The sequence below is a fragment of the Microcebus murinus genome, chromosome 27 (assembly GCF_040939455.1).
Source record: "Microcebus murinus isolate Inina chromosome 27, M.murinus_Inina_mat1.0, whole genome shotgun sequence".
Lineage (NCBI taxonomy): Eukaryota > Metazoa > Chordata > Mammalia > Primates > Cheirogaleidae > Microcebus > Microcebus murinus.
The window spans coordinates 1,221,855-1,246,509 of record NC_134130.1 but is presented as its reverse complement, the minus strand read 5'-3'; the positions used below and the strand labels follow the sequence as shown (position 1 = coordinate 1,246,509).

Below are 24,655 nucleotides of genomic sequence, written 5' to 3'. Positions count from 1 at the left end.
CTGAATTTCTCCCCCTTCCTCTGCCGGTTATTGACACAGCTCTCTTTGTAAGAGAGAAAAGAAACTGAATCCACCCGAGGGATGGTTTCAGGGGGAGCGGTGGAGGGCAAACCAGGCCCCTCTGCCCACATACCTCACCTTGAGCACCCTTTTGCCAAACTTCTCGAACTCAGGGGACCTGGTTTCCCAGTTCCCCCTTTGCCATATTCCAAGTCCCCCTCACCCCCGACTTCACGTCTCTCTGCTCATTAGCACTGTCCCAGGATCCCGGAGAGGGGGAGCCCCCAGCCTGGGGTCTCTCGTGTCCTGTGCCTGCGCCAGCCCCGCCTGCCGTCCTGTCCACACACCCCTGCGTGTAACTGCATTCCAACCACGAATAAAGTGCCTATTGTACAGGTCCAGGCCTGGCGTGTTTGTAGCAGGGAGTGGGCGCCTGGTAGGGGGAACCCCAGCTTCCAGTGCTCTGGGAGTCTCTGAGCTGGGGCGATTCTCCCAAGGGGAAGAAGGAGGGGGCAGGAAGCCCGTGGTCTGCTGGACGCCGTCTCCATCTGAATTCAACCACTCAAGCGGCTCAGGTTCCTCCTGAAGATTCCTGCTGAACAAATGGCCCTGAGTAGGCTCTGATGCCTGGAGTCTGGAAGGCAGCGGTGGCCTTGCCACTTCCTTGGTCACACCCCAAGCAACTGAAGCCCCACTGTCTAGCCCAGCAGCTTGGGGGCTGCCCTGCGCCCTGGAGGATCAGGGCTGCCCCCTGGTGCCAGCTGTCTGCAACTACCTCTCCCTTGCCACCCTGGCCTCTTTTTTGGCCATGGCAATGATGTCTGTAATCCCAACACTTTGACAGGCGGAGAAGGGAAGATGGCCTGAGGCCAGGAGTTTGAGACCAACCTGGGCAACATAGTGAGACCCCCGTTTCTACAAAAAAAATTTTTTTAATTAGCCATACTTGGTGGCCCGTGCCTATAGTTCCAGCTACTTGGGGGAGGCTGAGGCAGGAAGATCGCCTGAGCTTAGGAGTCAGAGGCTGCAGTGAGCTATAAATGCACCGCTGCACTCTAACCTGGGTGAGATCATGTCTCAAAATGGAAAAAAGAGAAACACCATTTCTTGAATACTTTCTCCCTGTCACACACAATTCCCCACTTCTGTTGACTCTCCTTGTTTAACTAAGGATGAAATGAAGCGGGGGGGGGGGGGGAGGTTTGGTGACATGTCTAAAGAGGCCCAGAAGGCATTTGGACACAAGCCTCCTCAGCCTCTACCCTGTCCTGGCACTGACTGCTTTGTGGATGTTCTTGTTCCTCTGGGTCCTTTGAATCTGGTGTTTTTCTTAACCCCAGCTTCTGTTAACCCCTCCCACCTCATAACTAGCTCCAAAACCCACTCGCTTCTCTCCACATTTTCAGTTCCCAGTCCTCATTGTCACTCAGCTGGACCAGTGCAGTCCTGTCTCCTGTCTCCCTCCAGATATACACTGTTCCCCCCACAAGGGCAGGCAGGCACCTGTGAACACTGGCGTGTGAGGACATAACCCTTTCTCTGCTCAAGAACCCTCCATGGCTCCCACCTTACTCAGGGCAGAAGCCAAAGTCCTCCTGCAGCCCACCAGCACCCATCTTCCACATTACCTCCACACCCTCATCTCTCCCTCTGCCTCTGTTACACGCTCCACTCACTCCAGCCACCCAGACCCCAGGACTTGTGCCTGAAATACTCTCCACTCATCTCGTTGTGTGGCTAGCTTCTCATCCTTCCTCTCTCAGCTTGGGGATCACCTCCTCCAGGAAGCCCTCCCTGCTTATCTAAAGTTGCCGCTCTAGGTGACCACTGTCACCCTGTTTATTTTCTTCCTAGCACTTCCCACAGCCTGTAATTATATAACGGCTGGGCACAGTGGCTCATGCCTGTCATCCCTGTGCTCTGGGAGGCTGAGGCAGGAGGACCGCTTGAGGCCAGGGGTTAGAGGTTGCAGTGAGCTATGATGACGCCACTGCACTCTACCTGGGGCGACAGATCAAAACTCTGTCCCAAACAACAACAACAAAAGGTGTTCAGATTTTGGATATGATTTGAAGACGGAGCCAACGTGACTGATTCCATGCAGAACGTGGGAGGAAGCGAAGACCCCAGGCAATGTGGGCTGGGAGAGGTTAAAGCCAAGCGAGGGCGCAATGTCAGACAACGTCCTGCAGAGGGCGCCTCTCGCCTGATCCTGCCCTGAGCACTGGAGCCCGAGTTAAGCCTTGGAGTCATTCTGCCCCAGTAAGTCATTGATGAAAGGCTGCCACCAAGGAACATAAACTCACGGGCACTTCTGATTCTCTGAGTGCGTAGGCAAAGTTGCACTGGCAACGTGGCCCGGAGCCCAAGGAAAGTCCGCTGTAGAAGAGTTGCAGGTACTCGCTGTTGGCAGCAAAAGCACAAAAAGCCCTGGCAAGGGTGCAAAGAAACAGTAAAAAAGGATCTGCAGGGATCTTGGCAGACAGTGTCCACTCTGTGTAGGTTTATTTTGGACCTGCTGAATATATCTCCCAGTGAAATTATCAAATAGATGGCTTGGTTGTGTGTGTCTGCACTTCGGGGGAGAATTCCAGGCTGTAGGCATACAATCAGGATTGTTCAGCTTTTAAAAAACTTTCTTTTTTCATGCCTGTAGTCCCAGCACTCTGGGAGGCCGAGGCGGGTGGATTGCTCGAGGTCAGGAGTTCGAAACCAGCCTGAGCAAGAGCCAGACCTCGTCTCTACTATAAATAGAAAGAAATTAATTGGCCAACTAATATATATAGGAAAAAAAAATTAGCTGGGCATGGTGGCACATGCCTGTAGTCCCAGTTACTCGGGAGGCTGAGGCAGGAGGATTGCTTGAGCCCAGGAGTTTGAGGTTGCTGTGAGCTAGGCTGACGCCATGGCACTCACTCTAGCCTGGGCAACAAAACGAGACTCTCTCAAAACAAAACAAAACAAAACAAAAAAAACAACTTTCTTTTGTAGAGACAGGGTCTCACTCTGTCACCCAGGCTCGAGTGCAGTGGTGTCATCATAGCTCACTGCAGCCTGAAATTTCTGGACTCCAGCAATCCCCCTGGTTTAACCGCCCTAGTAGCTGGAACTACAGGTGTACACCACCACACTTGACTGATTTAAAATTTTTTAAATTTCTCACTGTATTGCTCAGGCTGGTCTTGAACTCCTGGCCTGAACTGATCCTCCCACCTCGGCCTCCCAATGTTCTGGGATTACAGGAACAATTGCACTCCACTTGCATTTTTTTTTTTTTTTTTTAAATGATGATTTTGGCTCACGCCTGTAAACCTAGCACTCTGGGAGGCCAACGTGGGCGGATTGCTCAAAGTTAAGAGTTCAAAACTAGCTTGAGCGAGACCCCATGTCTACCATAAAAAAAATAGAAAGAAATTAATTGGCCAACTAATATATATACATACATATATATATATATATATATATATATATATATATATATATAAAATTAGCGGGGCATGGTGGCGCATGCCTGTAGTCCCAGCTACTCAGGAGGCTGAGGCAGGAGGATTGCTTGAGCCCAGGAGTTTGAGGTTGCTGTGAGCTAGGCTGACGCCATGGCGCTCACTCTAGCCTGGGCAACAAAGCGAGACTCTGTCTCAAAAAAAAAAAAATAAAGATGACTTAAAGGAAAGGGGGAATTCTCTTTGGGGTCAGCTATCTGTGACATTGTACTGATTCAGGCACAGTGGGTGGTAGATGATCACTCTAAAACAAGCACTGTTTATATAATGAATACACGGGCATGAACAAGAACTGTGTTCCCTGGTCCCAGAGTTGACCCTCTAGCCAGGAACAAAATAAAAAACAACTAAACATATAATAGGACCAGGCTCAGTGCCTCATGACTATAATCCCAGCACTTTGGAAGGCTGAGGTGGGAGGATTACTTGAGGCCAGGAGTTCAGGACCAGCCTGGGCAACATAGCAAGACCCCATCTCTATAAAAAATAAAATAAATTAGCTGAGTGTGGTGGCGCACACCTGTAATCCCAGCTACTTAGGAGGCTGAGGCAGGAGGCTCGCTTCAGCCCAGGAGTTTGAGGTTGCTGTGAGCTAGGCTGATGCCACGGCACTCTAGCCCGTGCAACAGAGTGAGACTCTTTCTCAAAAAACAAAAATAAAAATAAATATATCATAGGTGGCCATAAACACTTTCAAGAAAAACAAAGCAGGGTAACTGGTAGTGTACTTTAAGACATGGGCTGAGGAGTTGATACTTGAGCAGAGATTTGAGAGAAGTGAGGGAACAGTGTTTCAGGAAGAGGGAACAGCCAGTGCAAAGCCCTTCCAGTGAGAGGGTCCTTGAATGAGTGAATGAATGAATGGTGTTGGGTGAAAGGACACGCAAGTTGTAAATCCTGGGTGGACAGCCTGCCCACCCAGCTGCCCAGCAGAGACATGATGTTTCCTCAGATGATCAGAGGTAAGTCCCAGGGCTGCTTCTCCCCTGGCCTGTCTTGGTGAGATGCCATCTCTGAACTAGTCATTGGGCTGTGGGAGACGTGGGGTTCTGACTCGCCTGACCCGCAGAGGCTGCCGGTGAGATGGCCTCATCTGGGAGGCAGGAGCAGAGTGGGACAGGGGCGGTTCCCCAAAGGCAGCTCTCTTAGAACAGAGGGGGAGCAGAGGCCCACCAGGCGAAAAGCCACAAATAGGTGCCGTGAGAGGGAGAGCAGCAGGAACTAGAGGGCCCCAGGGACGGCCTCATAAGGAAAAGGGGAATTCAATCAAGGTGGTCATGGTCCCCCATGTGGCCCAAATGATGGCATCACTGTGTATGGCTCTGTGAATGTTTTCCCGCATCCTGGGGCTCAAATGATGTTGCCACAGTTTGACTTAGCTTTCATTTCATATTTTTGATTTTTATATTTGAGACACGTTCTCATTCTGTCACCTGGCCAAGAGTGCAATGGCACAGTCATAGCTCACTGCAGCCTCGAACTCCTGGGCTCAAGTGATCCTCCCACCTCAGCCTCCTGAGTAGCTTGGACTACAGGCACACACCACCACACCTGGACATCTTTTTTTTTTTTTTTCCTTTTTTTTTTTCTTTTTAACTTAAAGAATTGTGGAGGCCAGGTGAGGTGGCTCACACCTGTAATCCTAGCGCTTTGGGAGGCCAAGGCAGAAGGATCGCTTGAGGCTAGTTGTTTGAGATCACGGATGACAGGGGGTGCCGCTGAGGCAAAGAGGTGAGACAATGGTGGCACATAGGGGATCGGTGACCAGAGTAGTGGAAAGGCAAGGACAGTGGTGGGAAGTTGGGTCAGGGTAGCAGCACAGGGACAAGAGAGGGCAGATCATATCTGGGGTCTTCCATCTTTTTTTGGTGACCAGAGAAACAGCAGAGACACAGAGCATGAAGGGCTAACAACCTCACACCCAGCAGCTCCTGGTGGGTAGGGTTAGGGGTGGGCCCAGACAAGACTGCACATTGAAGGGAGTTCTGATTGGATGGGGCAGTGGTCTAATAGGCAATAATCATAACCACGACTGCTTTTCAAGCTCTTACTCCATGCTGGGCACTCAGGCAACGCTCTCAGTCCTGGGCTCCTCCATGGAGATTTTGGGTTGATTCAACTCCAAGGCTCCTCATCATGCTCCTACCTGCCCTTTACTGGAAATGCCACAACCTTGGGCCTTCCTGAGAAGGGCCTCTTGGACTTGGAGATGGAAAACTAGAAATTATCCTTGTTTTGCCACTTGGTAGCGCTGTTAGCTTAGGCAACTCACCCAGCCACTGAGCCTGTTCCCTCTGGTGTCAAATAGACATTGTTGGTCTCTGAGCTAAGGCTTCCAATAAAGTTAATATGTTTAAAAGCCAGTTTAGGCTCTATCACCCACCACTACCATCACAACGACTCTGAACAGTCTAAACTTAAATCAGTTTTGTCTGTATACGTGCCCATTCATTTTACCACACTTTTCTTCAATCTCAAGCTCTATTTGTGAGACGGTTCTCTGCGGCAAAGAAAGTGAAAAATAAAACAAACAAAAAAACCCATCGAAGCCTGATATAGAATAAAACACCTATTTTTGTGAAAAACAGCAATAAAAATACGGTTATGCGTCCTGATAACACAAAAAAACTTTACCCTTCCTGCCAAGAGGGAGGGGAACTGGGTGTCTGAAGGAAGGAGATCGATTTCATTCTCTCATATTGTTTTGCACATATGACACTTTACAACACGTGAAAATATTACCTATTAAAAATCCTAAATAAAATGTAAATAAAATAGAAGAGCAATGGGTGCAGCACGCACCTATTTCTGTAATCGTATTTTACAGCTTACCTTCTTTATAAAAGCTATCAGTTTGGGCGTATTTGTTATGCAAAAATAATTGTGCGAAGTGCTTTATAAAAAGAATAAATCATCACTATTACGTAGATAGGGAAACGGAGGCTCAGGGAGGTGCATTGTCATTGATCACACAGGACTCAAACCCAGGTAGGCACTGGATCCTTGTATCCTTTTCTGTGTTGCACCGTCCCTACATTTTTGCAAGGAAGAACCGTTATTAAGCTGTAAGTCTTGAACTTTCCCCCATTTTTAAGAACTCCTTGCTTCTTGCTCCAAATCCCTGCAACGCGGGCAACTGTCAAGCTGCAGAACTATGCCCGTTGAGCGCCAACGTGACCCTGGAAGAGAGCGGGGCTTAGCACAGACTGTACAACGGGGACCCCTCAAGGTGCCTGAGAGGATTCAACGATACTACGCTCCTAAGGAGAAGGAACTCGGTCACTGGTGCCTTTACTTAGGACCCCCGGAGCTGTTTGTGGCCGAGCGCCATGAGTCGCAGTCCCGGCTCTCCCGTGAGTCCTCTGGATGAGATCTCTTCCTTGCCTGGCTCTCAGTTTATCCATCTGTTAAAGGGGAGAGTTGGTTGGTGGATCCCGACCAGGTCGCCGCTACACTAAGTAAGGTCTGCAGGACCAAACAAGCGCGACGCTCACTGGAGCGGGCTCACGGGGCAGCAACAAGGAGCTGGGACTCGCACACACCTCTAGCCTTCTTCACCTTCCGCGGGAGATGCGAGCACTGCGCTGACCTCCGCTGGAGGCCGAAAGTCCCAGAACGCGCTTCGGTCCCTAAGAAACACTCACACGCCGGACTCTCAGAGCACTTCCGCCCAAGTACTCAGAGCGACGGTCGTAAGATGGCTGCCGCGCATGCGTGCACTCGCGCAGCCTCACAGAGGCCCCGCCCCTCACCTTTGCCCCGCGTCACGTGGTAAGGGCAGCTCAAAAACCGCCATTGCCAAACCAGCGCAGCAACTTTATCACGTGATGCAGAACTACTTATGTTGCCAAGGAGCAAAAGCCCTTGTCATGTGGAACAGGAGGCCTCGGAATTCGCCACTGTCACATGACGGAGCTAAGCTCTCGAAAGGGGAGGAAAAGAGACCGGCGCCATGTGACCAGCCCACGCAACCCCACGCTCCTGTTCACGTGACTAAGACCCGCCCCCTAATATCTTTTCACCCCGCCCTCCCATTCGGGCTGGGCCTGCGTCGAGCCGCAACGCGGCGGCGAGGGGGCGGGGCTCCGGCAGGTCACGTGCCCCCGCACCTCCCCGGCGCGCGCCCGCCCGCTCGCTCGCCCCCGGTCCCGGCTCCTCCTCCTCCTCTTCTCGCCATTGCAGTTGGACTCAGCAGCCCGACGCGCACCGCGTGGCTTTTGGGGGGAGACACCCCGGCGGGCTGTGGCAGGAGGGCGGCGGCGGCTGCGGTCGGGAAAGGGGACGCCGACAAGGTAAGCGTCAATGTGGCGGCCGGGCCCGCTCCCGCCTCTGCCCCTCCCCCCCGCTCTCCTTCTCGGCTTGGTCCCCGCTGAGGGGTCGCGGTGACGAGGCTGAAGGCGCCCCGCACCCTCTGCCGTCGCCGGGTCCTGCAGCCCCTGCGCCTGCTTCATTCCTCTCTCGCCGGCCTGGCTCCCGCCCTCGGCCGTTACTCTCCCCCATTGTGCCGAGGAAACAAAATGGCGGCGGCGGCGGCGGCGGCGAGGGCCCGGTGCGCGCGCATCCGCTCCCCCTTCGCGGCCCCTCGGCCCGCGGCGGCGCCACGCGCGGGGGGTGCGCGCGCACCGGGTCCCCGACCGCCGCCTACCCCGGGCCGGGCTTTGTCTGTGGCGGCGCCTGGGCTACGCGCGCACGTGCTTGGAGCACACACCCCCTCGGGCCCCGAGCATCCTGGCGAGGGCTTATCTCCTCCTCGCCCTCTCATCCTCTTTGTCCCAGTCCTGCCCCGGGTTCCAGGACGGTCCCCTGTTCCCGAGGCGGGAAATGTCGCCTCCTTTGTCCTCACAGGGCGCGGAGAGGTGGACCCCCTCCTTGTAAACCCTTTGCCTACGCGGATTGCAGAGGAAGCCTTTGTGGGTTCTCCAGGTTCCCAAATGTCTGGTCAGCCAGGCCTCCCTTAGATCAGGATTCAAACTTGGGAGGGTTTAAGGTTTCCTTTTCTTTAGTTCAGGTGTTTTCATTGACGTTGAGTGTTTTCCAGATTACTTAAGATTTGTATCTTCCCTCCAAACGGCGATCTAAAACGGTGCGATGTTTGGGTGCACTGTAATCTGCCAGGATTGCTACGCAAACGTGGGTGCTTAAAATGTCTTTCTACCTGTGTTCTCAAGTAGTTGAGTGAGGTTCTTGTGGCTACTTACGGGGTTCTGCCCCAGTGAGTCCTATGCCTGGATGCATTATTTGGGGTTTACGGTGCTCTGCATGCTGTCCTTCAGCTCAGTGTCCAAACTGGGGGAGAGTAAGCGATCTCTACTCAATATTTACAAAATTTTAAGTTGCTACGTGATGGATCAGCGAAGAAGCATCGATTTTAGTGTTAAATCTTCCTTTTCTGGACTTAGATATTTCAGTCATTCTGAATCTGCTTTGAAAATGTTACTGTTTAAAAAATTTGGGGTCCATGGGAGAGAACATGAAGTGCCTTCCCAAGTTAGGATTCAAATTTGGAACTTTAAGCTCTGTTTTCCTCAGGTATTTGTGTTTGGGAATCTCCAAGGATTGCTCACAGTGCTGCCACTATGCTTTGTGTGCGATGCTTTGTGTGTGGTCTCGTGGGATGTAGCTACTGCAGCCGCTCAGACGGTGAATGAAGTGTGGGAACCAGGGCCTCATTCACAGCTGGAAAGGAGGGAGAAAGGCCCAGGACACTGGGAGGTGCTACTGTTCCTGTCCAGTAGTGGTGGGTCTCTGTCTCTTGCCTGTGTGGGTAGCTCTTGGTCCTAGGATTGTGAATGGAATCTGTACAGGCCCTACTGCTGCCTGGAGTATTCTTTAGTTCAGGTTGATGGCTGGCCATGATTGCCAGACTTGGTCCTGCCAGCACTGGGCACTGATTTATCAGTCTCCCAATCTTCCTGGAGCTTGGACAGCCTCTTTCTGTAACTGAGAGGTGCCTAATTGTTTGCAGTTTTTCTTTGTTTTTCCTGATGGAGACTTGTCTGGTGCCTGCAGGCAAAATTTCTTTTAGTTTCTTTTAGTATTCTTAATAGTTTTAGAGGCTCATATTCCTGAGTGAGAAATCTAAAGCTGTTATTTTTCTCAAGCTCTTACTGTCAAATACCACATTGACAGCAGCTGCTCATTTTGATCACAAAAATACGGTGCTCCCTGGTTAAGGCCTGCAGGTTGGGACAGGTGGAGCCATTGATGGGGAAAAAGCCTTCTATGAGACAGCCTCTTTGGGTAAAACAGTAGACAGAACATCTTATATGTCTTTAGGCTTTAGCAAGATGTGGGATTAGAAGTGTTCTTACTTTTGAAAAGGGCTTTAGAAATTTTCTTCGGGTTGGAGAGGCTTCTTTCCCCACCTCTTTCATGCTCCTTCGCAGTTTCTTATGATCACCTTTCATGGCCCCAGAGGAGTGACAGCTTTCCTCATTTATATATCTTGGATTTGCCATCCTGCTACATTTTGTCAGCAAGTTAATTGACATTGTGCCATTTTGAAAGATGTGTAAATGTTAACATTTAGTGTTAGCATCTCTGGCCCAAGAAATTGTGACCTATTTAATAACCTTTGCAGGAAATGGGATTTTCTGGGTTCTGTTTATTGGATTTTTTTTTCTTTTTCCCTTAACAGTCCTAGGAGAGGAAGATTTGATTTTTTTTCCATTGGAAGGGTTTGGAGTTAGCGGTAGCTAGTGGTTTGACTGGAGTCTACACACAGTGAATTTGTGAAGAGGGTTGGGGCCATGAAGGATTGAAGGTGGAATTCAGTTTACTGCTGCAGCATTTGGCAGTTTTATCTGAAACATGTAGGTGACCTCCCTGCATTATTATATAGGGCAAGTTGGTGCTGAAAAGACAGTGAAAGCAGGATAGCCAGGTGGGTGTTAGGAAGCCTCATCAGTTTAGTGATTTATTTATTTATAGTTTTTGAGACAGAGTCTTGCTCTGTTTCCCTGTGTAGAGTGTAGTGGCATCATCATAACTCACTGCAGCCTTCAACTCCTGGGCCCAAGTGATCCTCCTGCTTCAGCCTCCCAAGTAGTTGGAACAGGTACATGCCACCACACCTGGCTCATTTTTCTATTTTTTTTGTAGAGATGGGGTTTCACTTTTGGTCAGTCTGGTCTCAAACTCTGTGGCCTCAAGCTATCCTCCTGCTTTGGCCTCTCAGAGTGCTAGGTTTATCCAAGTGAGCCAACTCCCCTAGCCTGATTAAAAAAAAATTTTAATGATATTTATGATCTGTTAAATACCTTTGAGATTTTTTTTTCCCAGACAGCACTTCACAGGTGATCCCATTATAAATAGCAATTGGAAATTCCAATGCTTAACATCTGCTATTTTAAGATGTCTTGTGAAAGCCATGTCCAGTTGAAATTTAATTAAAAGTGTAGCTACTAGTTTTAAAAGGAAAATGTGTTAATTATCTAAGGACCATTTTTTGTGGACCATATATAATCACCAAGGAACATTTAGTGACAAAATTGAATGTGTGTCCTTTTACTAAAGTGTTTGCTCCAAATTATTAAATACTAAATAATTTGTTCCAAATTATTTTTATAATCTTAGGTGATTAGTGAGAAGTGATTATACTGGCACTTTGAAGTTCATGATAGATTTTCTTCAACATGCCAAACCACTGTCCATATTTTCATTCATTAGGATTCGGGTTCAAGCTCTCAAGGGTAAGGTTTGTTTTTTTTTCTTTTGAGACAGAGTCTCACTCTGTTGCCCGTGCTAGAGTGCCATGGCATCAGCTTAACTCACAGCAACCTCAGACTCCTGGGCTCAGGCGATCCTCCTGCTCACTCTCCTGAGTAGCTGGGACTACAGGAATGCACCACCATGCCTGGCTAATTTTTTTCTATATATTTTTAGTTGGCCAATTAATTTCTTTCTATATTTAGTAGAGATGGGGTCTCCCTCTTGATCAGGCTGGTTTGAAACTCCTGACCTTGAGCAATACTCCTGCCTCAGCCTCCCAAAGTGTTAGGATTATAGGCATGAGCCACCGCACCCAGCCTGGGTAAGGGTCTTATTTGGAGATGAATCAATCTTCCAAGCCACTTCCAAGTCTTACTTGGAGACGAATCAATCTCGCCTTTAAAGTACTTTCTCTTATGATGATTGAGAGTGTTTTTAAAGAATGAAATGTTGCAGGTTAGGTTTGCTTCTCAATGGTACATGTAGATTTTTTGCAGGTTAATAATTGCTGTGTGTTCAAAATTAAGGGGAAAAAAACCTCAAGTATCACCAATATGGAAATAAGTAGCCCAGCCCCTTGGCTCATAGCTTAATAAATATTTGTCCTGTGGGTGACCTGTGCAGAATCCTTACAGGAAGGAGTAAATGGCTGGCCAGCAAGCATGGAGGTCTGTGGGCTGCTTGCTGGCGACCACTGCTTTGCAGTCTGTGCAAACTGATAGAAGAGGAGAAGGGGGGAATTGAATCACTTCTGAAGTTGATGGAGTTTGTTTTTTACTTAATTTTTAATTTTTTTGAGACAGAGTCTCACTTCTTTGCCCAGGCTAGAGTGAGTGCCGTGGTGTCAGCCTAGCTCACAGCAACCTCAAACTCCTGGGCTCAAGCGATCCTCCTGCCTCAGCCTCACGAGTAGCTGGGACTACAGGCATGCGCCACCATGCCCGGCTAATTTTTTTTTCTATATATATTTTTAGTTGGTCGATTAATTTCTTTCTATTTTTGGTAGAGACGGGGTCTCACTCAGGCTGGTTTCAAACTCCTGACCTTGAGCGATCCACCTGCCTCGGGCCTCCCAGAGTGCTAGGATTATAGGAATGAGCCACCGCACCCGGCCTTGAGTTTGTTTTTTAAAACCCAAGGCTTAGGTGGACTTGGTGGTTCACGCCTGTAATCCTAGCACTCTGGGAGGCCAAGGCGAGAGAATCGCTCAAGGTCAGGAGTTCAAAACCAGCCTGAGTAAAAGTGAGACCCTGTCTCTGCTAAAAGTAGAAACAAATTAATTGGCCAACTAAAAACATATACAAAAAATGAGCCGGGCATGGTGGCGCATGCCTGTAGTCCCAGTTACTCGGGAGGCTGAGGCAGAAAGATTGCTTGAGCCCAGGAGTTTGAGGTTGCTGTGAGCTAAGTTGATGCCCTGGCACTCTAGCGTGGGCAACAGAGTGAGACTCTGTCTCAAAAAAAAAGTTAAATAAAACTCAAGGCTTTAGCTCTGGAAAACATTTTTGACAGTTTCTTACTGAACTAAACTGGCAGCTATCATAAGGCCTAGCAGTTATATTCTTTAGCATTTATCCCAAAGAAATGACAATTTATGTTCACACAAAAACTCATCCACACATATTCATAGCAGCTTTATTGATTAGAGCCAAGGACTAGAAACAACCTAGATGTTCTTCAGCCAGTGAATGGCTAATTAAACAAACTGGTACATCCGTCTGTGGGAATACTACTTAGCAAAAAAAAGAACCTTCTAATGTTGCATATGCATCTTGGATGAAACTTGAGGCTATTGTGCTGAGTGAAACAGGCCAAATCTGGAAGGTTACATACTCTGCTATTCCATTTCCAGGGCATTCTGGAAATGACAAAACGGTAGAAATGGTGAATGGATTAGCAGCAGCCGGGGATTAGGGATGGGGGAGGTTAGAAGGTGGACGTGACTCCACTAGGGCGGCAGGGAGGATCCCTGTGCCTTGGCAGCCCTGTCGCTCTGTGCTTTGTATCAATGTCAGTATTGTGGTTAGGATTTTATGCTACAGTTTTGCAAAATGTTACCATTGGGGAAAGCTGGGTAGAGAGAAGGATCTGTTATTTCTTACAACTACATGTGAAGCTGCAATTATTTCAGAGTAAAAATGTTTCACTTAAAAAAGGGTCCCCTTTACTACTGTAATAATTCATATGTCTGTCTGTTACTATATAACATCCTTTGAGAGATGGTCTTTTTTTCTTTAAGTAGGAAAAATTGCTGTTTGAAGTGAACACATTAAATTGCACACGAGGTTTTGGGAAGGGTTACCTCTGCCTCCAGCCAGGTGTGGGAACGTTTTCTAGGCTTGCTTTTCTTACCCCAACCTTGCTGTCTAAAGAGCATGCTGGAAAGGTTTGTTAATTCCCACCTGGAGTCATATTCAACATTTTTCTGTGATAACTGTGTTCTCTCACAGGCAGATATTAAAGTGTTTCTATTGGTTCATCCAAGAGCATTAAATCTTTTTTTTTTTTTAAAGACTTGAAATCTCACTATGTTGCCCAGGCTGGTCTTGAACTCCTGGGCTCAAACAAACCTCCATCCTTTAGTCTCCTGAGTAGCAGCTTAATTTTATTTATTTATGTATTTATGTATTTATTTTTGAGACAGAGTTTCACTCTGCTGCCCGGGCTAGAATGCCGTGGCGTCAGCCTAGCTCACAGCAACCTCAAACTCCTGGGCTCAAGCGGTCCTCCTCCGGCCTCAGCCTCCCCAGTAGCTGGGACTACAGGCATGTGCCACCATGCCCGGCTAATTTTTTCTATATATTTTTAGTTGACCAATTTCTTTCTTTCTTTTTTTTTTTTTGAGACAGAATCTCACTCTGTTGCCCATGCTAGAGTGAGTGCCATGGCATCAGCCTAGCTCACAGCAACCTCAAACTCCTGAGCTCAAGCAATCCTACTGCCTCAGGCTCCTGAATAGGTGGGACTACAGGCATGTGCCACCATGCCTTGCTAACTTTTTTTTTCTATATATATTAGTTGGCCAATTAATTTGTTTCTACTTTTAGTAAAGATGGGGTCTCACTCTTGCTCAGGCTGGTTTCGAACTCCTGACCTTGAGCGATCCTCCCGCCTCAGCCTCTTAGAGTGCTAGGATTACAGGCATGAGCCACCGCGCCCGGCCCGTAGTTTTTTTAATATTTTTCATTTGTAGTATTATAGTCCTTAAACTTTTCCTACATTGTCACTTACAATCCTTCCTATCTGCAGCTGTGAGGCAGGTGGTATTTGCACCACTTTTGACCTACCCCTGAAAAGGTAAGTGGTTTGCTGGAAGTTCCATAGTTACATAGTGACTCTCCAGGCTGGAGAGTCAAAGAACTAATCCCTGGCTTCAGGCTTCTGTCTCTTGGACTTGTGGGCGCTTCACAGTACAAGCAGGCCTGGCATATCCTGGGTCTCCAGAAACACTTTGGGGAGCAAAGTGTATTTGCAGCTTATATATTTTATCCAGGAAATATCTTTTTAATTAGTTATTATATACCATCTCCATTTTTCATAAGAAAAGTGGTTTCTTTTGAGACAGAGTCTCACTTTGTTGCCCAGGCTAGAGTGAGTGCCGTGACGTCAGCCTAGCTCACAGCAACCTCAATTTCCTGGGCTCAAGTAATCCTCCTGTCTCAGCCTCCTGAGTAGCTGGGACTACAGGCATGTGCCACCACGCCCGGCTAATTTTTTTTCTATACATATATTAGTTGGCCAATTAATTTCTTTCTATTTATAGTAGAGACAGGGTCTCGCTCTTGCTCAGGCTGGTCTCAAACTCCTGACCTCGAGCAATCCGCCCGCCTGGGCCTCCCAGAGTGCTAGGATTACAGGCATGAGCCACTGGGCCCAGCCAAGAAAGGTGTTAATGCCACAAATATACTTAGAAGTAATATAAATAAAAATGGAAGAGTCAGTAAAGATTGAAAATATTTGTTAAAATCTTAATTCCTAACTTCGGCATCTCTCTTTGTGGACCTGTAAAAGCATTGTTGCAGACCAAACCAGGAATAATTGCACCTGACTTATCTTTGGGTTGGGGTTTTAAATTAATAGAGATAACCAGATTTAATTTTATTTTAGTTTGCATATGTATGTATTTATTTGGAGATTGGGTCTCAATCTGTCACCCAGGCTGGAGTGTAGGATCATGATCATAGCTCACTGCAGCCTTGAACTCCTGGGCTCAAGCGAGCCTTCGGCCTCAGGCTCCTGAGTAGCTAGGACTATGGGCTCACGCCACCATGGCTGACTAATTTTTCTTAGTTTTTGTAGAGACAGTCTCACTATTGCCCAGGCTGGTCTCAAACTCCTGGCCTCAGGCAGTCCTCCTGCCTTGGCCTCCCAGAGTGCTAGGATTACAGGCATGAGTCACCACACACATCTGATAACCAGATTGTAGATTTGTATCACCTGGCTAGTTTGCTCTGTTTAAATTATTTTCGTTGTGTCCTTGATAATGTGGCTATGTAAAAGTTTAAGGAGTCACCAAGAGACTGGTATATGTGGATTGTTTCAATTCACAGCCCAGGATAGGCAGGCTGCAGAGGACAGGAAACCAGGAGCTGGGTTGAGTCTGAAAGTGCAGAGCCTAATTGGGTCTCAAAGATAAACATCCAGTCAGGACCATTCCCCAGAGTGGATGGGAAGGAAGGCTGTAAGATTTTATGGAATACCCCTGAAGACAGGTGGGGCCATACCTTTTAGGGTGTTGCCGATATGTCTGTTAGTTCCACGAACATTTGTTGATCCATGCATGCTAAACTCGGGAATGTTTCTTTTCCAACAGCAAGTGCCACGAACCTCATATTGTAATTAGTAAGAGGTCAGAAAAATGGCCATCTCGCCGCAAGCATAATGTTCTGTGGTTAAGGTTCTGTAGCTGCCTGCTGTGGGTGGGCTGGTTGCAGGAACAAAAGAAAGAAACCTGATCCCTGCGTGTTAGGACATCCCAGACCACACAGAGGTCATGTTTAAAATCCTGATACTTTACTTACCACTTGTTCCTGCCTTGGGTTTCTTTCCAGGGAGTCGAGCTTTGCTGGTGCCCAGGTTTGAATCATGACGTGGCTTCAGGAGCAGCTTTGTTCAGCGTTTCACAGCTTTCGTTTAAAGTTAGATTGGTAGGGGCCGCGGAGTGTTGGGTGTGGGTGGGTGCTGTGGGCTTCTCGCCAGCAGTTCCTCAGTGAAAATCCTCTCAGAGGTTTCTGCTCACTCTGAAAATGCCTGCGTCAGTCAGCGAGATGGATTCTCTGAGGCTTGCTTGGATGACGGATCTGGGCTCACGTAGAGATAAATGAGGTCGGGTTTGTTGCCCTGCAAAGGAGTTTTTAAAATTTTAAAAATTCCAGTTTTTAAACATTTGTTAAAACATTTGTTTTAATCCAGATAATTAGTACTCTTACTTGCTTTGTCTGCATGAATCAGGAGACACTGCCATCATCCCTGGTCTAAGGAAGGAGGGCCCCAGGGTGAATGGACAGCAACACACAGGCCAAGCATGGTGGTCAGCGCCAGGCAAACTCCATCAAGGTCCTTGGGGGGAGGGTGGTCCCCTTGTGGGCCTGCCTCTCAGAGCAGAGGAAGATGAAGCGAGCACACTCACTGTAGCAAAAGGATGCCTAGGGTTCTTGTTTTTAACAGTGAAGACAGCAGATGGACACCTACATGCAGGACATACATTTATGTGAAGACAGGTGTCTTGGGGGCGTGTGCATTTTGGACGGGGTGATTTTTAGAGAGGCAGCGTCTCGCTCTGTCATCCAGGCAGGAGTACAGTGGCAAGATCGTAGCTCACTGCAACGTCAAACTTTTGGGCTCAGGTGATCCTCCTGTCTCAGCCTCCCAACTAGCTGGGACTACAGGCATGAGCTGCTGCGGGTGGCTAGGGGTCATGTATTTTTTAAATTTATTCTAGTTTTTATCTTTTAAGTTGATAATTATTTATGTTTAGATGTACAACATGTTTTGATATGTTGTGTGCACTGTGGAATGACTAAATCCAGCCACCTTGCTTTCTTTTCTGTATGCATTTGCTTGGTATAGCTTTGCTCATCCTTCCATTTTTAACTTTTGAGAATCTCTTTGTTTTAGATGTGTCTTTTGCGTACAACATATTGCTGGTTTTATTTGTGATAGCTTCTAAAATATTTTTCTTAATAAGTGAATAAAACACATTTACATTTATTGGTATATTTGATCTCAGTTCCGTTGTATTATTTTATGCTTTGTTTACTATGTTTCTATTCCACATTTTATATTCCATATTGTGTGGAATATGTTATCCAGAACTTGGCACTTGTCCGTGAGGCCGAATCAGAATAACAAGGACAAATGTTTTGTGGAGGAGGAGAAAGACATTTACTTTGCTGGCAAAGGAGGAAAAATGGCAGAGCTTCTCCTCAGGGCAATATTTTGACCCAGTGATAATCTTGTTCCCGGGTGGTTTTCTACTTCTAACCCCCTCTAATCTGTCAGTTGGTGTTTTTATTAGAAATTCTCAGCATTAACTGGGGGTGAACTTGAGTTCTTTAACAATTTTCAGAGTGTAAAGTTGGAATATAAACATTTCTTTTATTTATTTATTTATTTATTTATTTTTTTCGGTGATACTAACAGTGGTAACGGAATATAAACATTTCTAATGTGGCAAATAAGGTGTTTTTTTTTTTTTTTTTAAGTATCTATGGCAGGGGTCCTCAAACTTTTTAAACAGGGGGCCAGTTCACTGTCCCTCAGACCATTGGAGGGCCGGACTATAGTTTAAAAAAAACTGAACAAATTCCTATGCACGCTGTACATATATTATTTTGAAGTAAAAAAACAGACGGGCAAAAACACCGCATGTGGCCCGTGGGCCATAGTTTGCGGATGCCTGATCTATGGACTTAGGAATTTGAATAAATTTAATGTGCTGTATCAGTTTTAGTTATATTTTTGTAGCATCTCATGAAAATGTTCAAACATTCAAAAAAGGTGGCACAGGCCGGGCGCGGTGGCTCACTCCTGTAATCCTAGTACCTCTGGGAGGCTGAGGCGGGCGGATTGTTTGAGGTCAAGAGTTCGAAACCAGCCTGAGCAAGAGCGAGACCTCGTCTCTACTATAAATAGAAAGAAATTAATTGGCCAACTAATATATAGAGAAAAAATTAGCCGGGCATGGTGGCGCATGCCTGTAGTCCCAGTTACTCGGGAGGCTGAGGCAACAGGATTGCTTGAGCCCAGGAGTTTTGAGATTGCTGTGAGCTAGGCTGACGCCACAGCACTCACTCTAGCTTGGGCAACAAAGTGAGACTCTGTCTCAAAAAAAAAAAAGTGGCACAATTTTATAGTGACACCTATCTGTAAACACATCCTAAGAGTGTGTCCTTGATATTTGACTATTGTGTTTCATACATTTCTCCATACACCTCTTGTTCTGTTCCATTCTTCTGTCACTTTATTTTTATGATGCATTTCAAACTAGCAGAAAGTTGCAGCAGTCTTCCCTCTATATAATAAGTAGACTTAAGTATTTATAGTTTTTTTTTTCTTTTGAAGCAATGTACAGATCTTGAGTATATTGTTCAGTGAGTTTTTTGTTTGTTTTTGAGAGAGGGTCTCACTCTGTTGCCCTGGGTAGAATACAGTGGCTTCATACATAGCTCACTGCAACCTCAAACTCATGAGCTCAAGTGACCCTCCTGCCTCTGCCTCCCAGGTAGCTGGGACCATAGGCACAGGCCACGATGCCTGGCTGAGTTTTTGTATTTTTGGTAGAGACAGGGTCTTGCTCTTGCTCAGGCTGTTCTTGAACTCCTGACCTCAAGTGATCCACCCTCCTGGCCTCCCAGAGTGCTAGGATTACAGGTGTGAGCCACCGCGCCTGTTCATAAGTTTTGACCAGTGCATATACCCAATCTCTACCAAGAGGTAGTCTGTGACTATCACCCCAGAAAGCTCCCATGGGTCCCTTCTCACATGATCTTTGCTACCAAAGGCAATCACTGTTGGCATTTTTTCCCCATTTTTGATTAGTTTTGCCTTTTCTAGAACTTCATTAGGTGGAAGCATTATTCTTTTTGATTCTTGGTTGTCCCAAATGTAGCCAGTGGGAGCCCACACAAGTGAGTTCTCATGTCCTCTGGACAAGCCCATGTCGGTCTCCAGCTCTTCTTTGCTTTCTTATGCCACAGTAGGACCTTGATAACCCCGTATGTTTCTTGTTATAAGTAAGGAATAAACCACTTCTCCAAGGAGCTCCTTCCCTCCCCCTCCCTCCACATAAAAAGAGGTTTACTTAGATGTTAGAATCATGCAGTGACTGAACAGACATAAAGCGGCCTGGGCTTCAGGGCCGAGCTGCAGAGCTACTACTACAGAGCTCTCCCTGTGCTTCCACGAACAAGGAGCTCCTTTTTAACAGGTTTTAGACAATATGCATCTTAGAAAACCCTTAATGAAAAGCTCTTAGCCACCTGGAACCTTGGTTTCATGTCTCTACGTTTGACATTTGTAGTGGACGCATAATTTGGGGTGGAGCAGTGGTAAGCATGTACCGAAGCGTGGGCTCCTGGCACCATGTTGGACTTGCAGGGGAGGAAGGGGGTTGTCCTTCAGGGTGTGCTAGATGGCTAGCTCCGGCGGAACGAGAGACTTGGCTGACTTGTCCATCGTCGTCCCAGCATCTAGCCCGGCACCCGGCACAGGAGAGGTACATGCTAAATACTTGTTGAATAAATAAATAGGGTTTTAAACATCAGCCCACATGATCAGATTGGTGAGATTCCAGCACAGATACGGCCAGCAGTGGTGGCTGTGGGGCACAGGATGCACAGAGGACAGTCAGCAGTAGCTGACTCCTCCTTGTTTAGCTCCAGAGCTGTTTCATGTCAGAAAACAGGCTGTGATTGGTTTTTTTCAGCTTTGGTTTAATTTTTACATTACCCACTATGGCTGTACTTTTGTAAAAGTGCTTAAGTTTACTGTGGATTTAAGAAAAAACAAACAGAATTTTTCATACTTGTACAAATGAATCCCAGTATATCCATCACCCAGCTTCAACCGCTGTCACCCTTCCCTACCCCATTCCTGGAGCATTTTAGAGCAATATCAGGAATATCATTTCAGCCATAAATTTGTCTTAAATATGTATGGAACAGGTTAAAATATTCTTTTCAAACACAACCACAGTATCGTTCTCTTCACTGAGTGAATGATGGTTCCTTCCCTCATAAGGCATGCGATGACTCACTCAGCCTGCACAGCAGCCTGGGGGTGTGCGTCCTGTCGGCAGTAGAAGCTGCTACCATTTTTGAGCATCTGTGGGATTTGTGCTCGTTTAATTTTCACAGTCTCCCTGCAGAAGGTATAGGGGCCACTTCCATGTTGCAGGTATAACTAGGAAGCTCCATGGAAACTTTAATAAAATGTCACGTGGCTAGTGGCTGGGCAGGCAGGATTTCAGGCCTAGGTCTGTTTAGAAGTTCCCACTTGGTGAGATCCAGGGACTGGTCTTCCCATGCGATCCCGTGCCCCTTCACATCCTCCCTTGTCCCCACGCCCATCACGGAGCTTTTGACTGTGCCATGTCTTTTTTTTTTTTTTTTTTTTGAGACAGAGTCTCACTTTGTTGCCCAGGATACAGTGAGTGCTGTGGTGTCAGCCTAGCTCACAGCAGTCTCAATCTCCTGGGCTCAAGCGATCCTCCTGCCTCAGCCTCCCGAGTGGCTGGGACTACAGGCATGTGCCACTATGCCTGGCTAATTTTTTCTATATATATTTTAAGTTGGCCAATTAATTTCTTTCTATTTTTAGTAGAGATGGAGTCTCGCTCTTGCTCAGCCTGGTTTCGAACTCCTGACCTCGAGCCATCTGTCCGCCTTGGCCTCCCAGAGTGGTAGGATTACAGGCGTGAGCCACCACGCCGGTCTGTGCCATGTCTTATTGCCTGGCTCTGCAAGACTGTCACCTCAAACTTTAAAACCCAAGGGTTGAATGGTAAAGTTTGGAACCTTTAAATTTGCAATTGGAATTGTTAAGTAATCCTGAAGCATTGTGGGAAATTCTTATTTTGCCCAATCCTGTCAGTTTATCCTTGGAGCTCTTACCTTTCCAGGCTTGAGCCTGCTGTGCTGGCTGGTGACTAGTTAGATGGAAGGGTAGATTCATCTGTTGCATATTTCCCTGTTGGGGTTTGTTGTTGTTGTTGTTTACTCATTTGGAAGATTTCAGTATGGACCAGACTGTTGGCATGGAGTGGGAATTGAGTAGGTTGTAGTTGGCATGTTATTTGGAGACCAAAATGGTAATTATGGCTCCGTTTGTCCTGAAGCCTTCTGTTGTGCACTTTGATTGTCTCGGCCTCTGCAAAGCTGGACCCAGCGTGGTTGTCGTCGTCTGCCTGCCTGACATTTCAGATGTACTCACTTTGCGGAAGGATCGCCTTCCTGCCTTCCGGAGGCTTTTGGGTCCTTCCCTCATGCCTGTCTCCATGACGCCCAAGGACTGGAGCTGCTTCTCTCTCGCTTCCTTCCCTGCACACCAAGATTTTTTTTTTTTTCTTTTTAAGATAGCTGTAGAAGATGAATACACCAAGATTTTGATGAATGTTTTCTACCTGTAGCTTTTTTTGGAGGCTTGTTAATATTTTTATGTTTTATATTTGTAAAAATTGTCACACTTTCTGTCAAGGAAGGATGAAGGAAGATAGAAAAGAAAGTAAGACCATCTGAGGGAGTGTGGGTCTGATGGCAGACCTGGCTTCTAGAAACCAGCTGTTTTCATTTGAAGGGAATTTTATAATTAGCAGTTTAATGCCTTGGCCTAGCAGTGGTTACTTGGAAGTAAAGATGTGTCCTGCTGTGTTAACAGGTGCCTTCGTGAGGCAGCTGTGCATTGTTCTTGCTGCTGAAATTAGTCTGTCTCTGAATTATTTGGATCTCTGAATTATTTGGAACTAAAAAGATTTTCTGATCTTATAGATAGTTGAAGTATTGATAACACCAAGGAAATCTGTCACAGTTTGAAAAGATAAACAAAGTTTGATTTCCAGACACTACAGAAAAAGAAGTAAAAATGGTAAGTTTTTTTTTTTTTTAAATCACCAGATACTGTTCTTCATTCCTGTATAAAGATGTTTGTAGCATTTCCCCAGAAGTGTTGGATTCTGTTACCATTTTCATTAGACTTTCTGAGTTACAAAGTAATGCAATAATGTAAGGTATTGGCATAATTCAGATCCTGTGGAAACATACAAAATAAGTGCCCCATTGCTTGCTCCCTGTGTCCAGAGAACAGTAGTTAAGCTGGCTTGTCCTTGTTGGTCCTTCAGTTGTGTTTGTACAGTCTTATTTTTATATGAAACATACAGCATAATTCGGAGTTATTGCAGCTTATAAGCTCAGCGCTGGGTTGCCTCTCTCTTTACATCATTTTTAACTTAGTTTTCACACTTCCAGCGTCCGATGCGAATTTTTGTGAATGATGATCGCCATGTGATGGCGAAGCATTCTTCCGTTTATCCAACGCAAGAGGAGCTGGAGGCAGTCCAGAACATGGTGTCCCACACTGAGCGGGCGCTCAAAGCCGTGTCTGACTGGATAGACGAGCAGGAAAAAGGCAGTGGCGAGCACACCGAGTCCGACAGCATGGACGCACCGCCTGAGGATGAGAGCAAAGAAGGGGCTGGGTAAGTGTGAGGTTTTGTCGCGGTGCTTTCCGTCTAGGGAGGCTTGCCAGTGCCAGGGTCAGCATCTCTCTAAGAAACTCCAGCCTTTCACGGGCCTCTGGGTTCTGGCCAGAACGAATTCCTCTCTGAGCCATGCTTTGGTCTGTCCCTCAGGGAACAGAAGACAGAGCACATGACCAGAACCCTGCGGGGCGTGATGCGGGTGGGCCTCGTGGCAAAGGGTCTTCTGCTCAAGGGGGACTTGGATCTGGAGCTAGTACTGCTGTGTAAAGAGAAGCCCACAACTGCCCTCTTGGACAAGGTGGCTGACAACCTGGCCATCCAGCTCGCTGTAAGTGTGACCGCTGCCGATGGGTGGGGTGGGGGCATGGGGGGTGTGCTTGTCAATCAAGGACATGGGGCAGAGGAAGAGAGCCCCAATCTGCCATGCACCAGGAAACACACACAAACTCCCCCTTGGACTTGAGTGCTCATACCTTCTCATAGGGCACAGGCAGGCTACCACAGAGCTGCTGGGGTTCTGTGGAAAGTGGCCGACAAACTGTGGTGCTACCCAGTGCTCTGCCGGCCAGTAGGGACCCAGTGCCCACCGTGCACCAGACTGTAGGAGGCCGAGGTCATCATTGGGTATGAACTTTATATCCAAACTTTGTTGGGTGGGTGATTAGATAGATAGTGCAGTCATTAGGTTTGCCTCCCTGATCAAACCTGGATAAAAACAAAATCTGTTTTTAGGCTGGGTGTAGAGGCTCACGCCTGTAATCCCAGCACTTTGCGAGGCTGAGGTGGGAGGATTGGTTGAGCCTAGGAGTTCGAAACTGCAGTGAGCTATGATGATACCACTGCACTCCAGCCTGTCACACCAAGGTCATTTCTTTTTAAATAATACATATATACCTACCTGCCTACCCATTTGTTTCATTACCAAAGTAATGCATAAATAGTGGCCTCTCAGCCAGGCTTCGTGGCTCACACTTGTAATCCTAGCACACTGGGAGGCTGAGGCCAGAGGATTGCTCGAGGTCAGGAGTTCAAGACCAGCCTGAGCAAGAGTGAGACCCCATCTCTACTGAAAAAAATAGAAATTATCTGGACAACTAAAAATATATATATATAAAAAAATAATTAGCTGGGCATGGTGGCGTGTGCCTATAGTCCCAGCTACTTGGGAGGCTGAAGCAGGAGGATTGCTTGAGCCCAGGAGTTTGAGGTTGCTAGGTTGATGCCACGGCACTCTAGCCTGCGCAACAGAGTGAGACTCTGTCTCAAAAAAAAAAAAAAATAGTGGCCTCTGGCATTTATTGAGCATATACTATGCCAGCCAGGCCCTAGGCCAGGCATGCTCTTCACCTGTGTTATTTCTTACTCATCTAAGTAGTACCTAGGTGTGATTGAGTTGCAGGGCAGCTGGGTCATTGACCCTGGGACCCACAGGTGGGGCATTGGGAGGTGTCAGAACCTCTGCCAGGCGCTGCCTCGTCAGTACGCAGTCACCTGGATTTAACTACAGGACAAGCAAAAGAAGAAAGACATTCCTTAGAAAGAAAAACCTGATTCACTTTCATATGTAAACAGGGATTTGGTCACATGTGACTGACAATTTTGAGGTTCAGGGCAAAGATCAGAAAGTGGAGGTAATGTATGTTAGCTACTTTACTTACAAGGAACTATTTAAGGCGAATCCTTAAAATTTTCCATTTTTACCAAAAATGATTAAATTAATTTATCCTTATCTGTGATAAGTATATTA

General features: G+C 47.0%; 1 protein-coding gene across 5 annotated transcripts in view; it reads left to right on the top strand.

Annotated features, from left to right (window-relative positions):
- Window positions 1-7,580: 7,580 nt before the first annotated feature.
- The window catches only part of ILF3 (interleukin enhancer binding factor 3), a 33,594-nt gene continuing 16,519 nt past the window's right edge, over window positions 7,581-24,655 (top strand). For 3 of the 5 annotated variants that reach the window (XM_012790614.2, XM_012790613.2, XM_012790612.2), the window contains exons 1-4: window positions 7,581-7,795; window positions 22,199-22,295; window positions 22,676-22,905; window positions 23,059-23,236. In XM_012790614.2, the coding sequence (XP_012646068.1) occupies window positions 22,293-22,295; window positions 22,676-22,905; window positions 23,059-23,236 (411 nt within the window). In that variant the 5' untranslated portion in view covers window positions 7,581-7,795; window positions 22,199-22,292. The remainder of the gene's footprint in view (window positions 7,796-22,198; window positions 22,296-22,675; window positions 22,906-23,058; window positions 23,237-24,655) is intronic. The other 2 variants (XM_012790617.2, XM_012790616.2) reach the window with 1 other exon arrangement.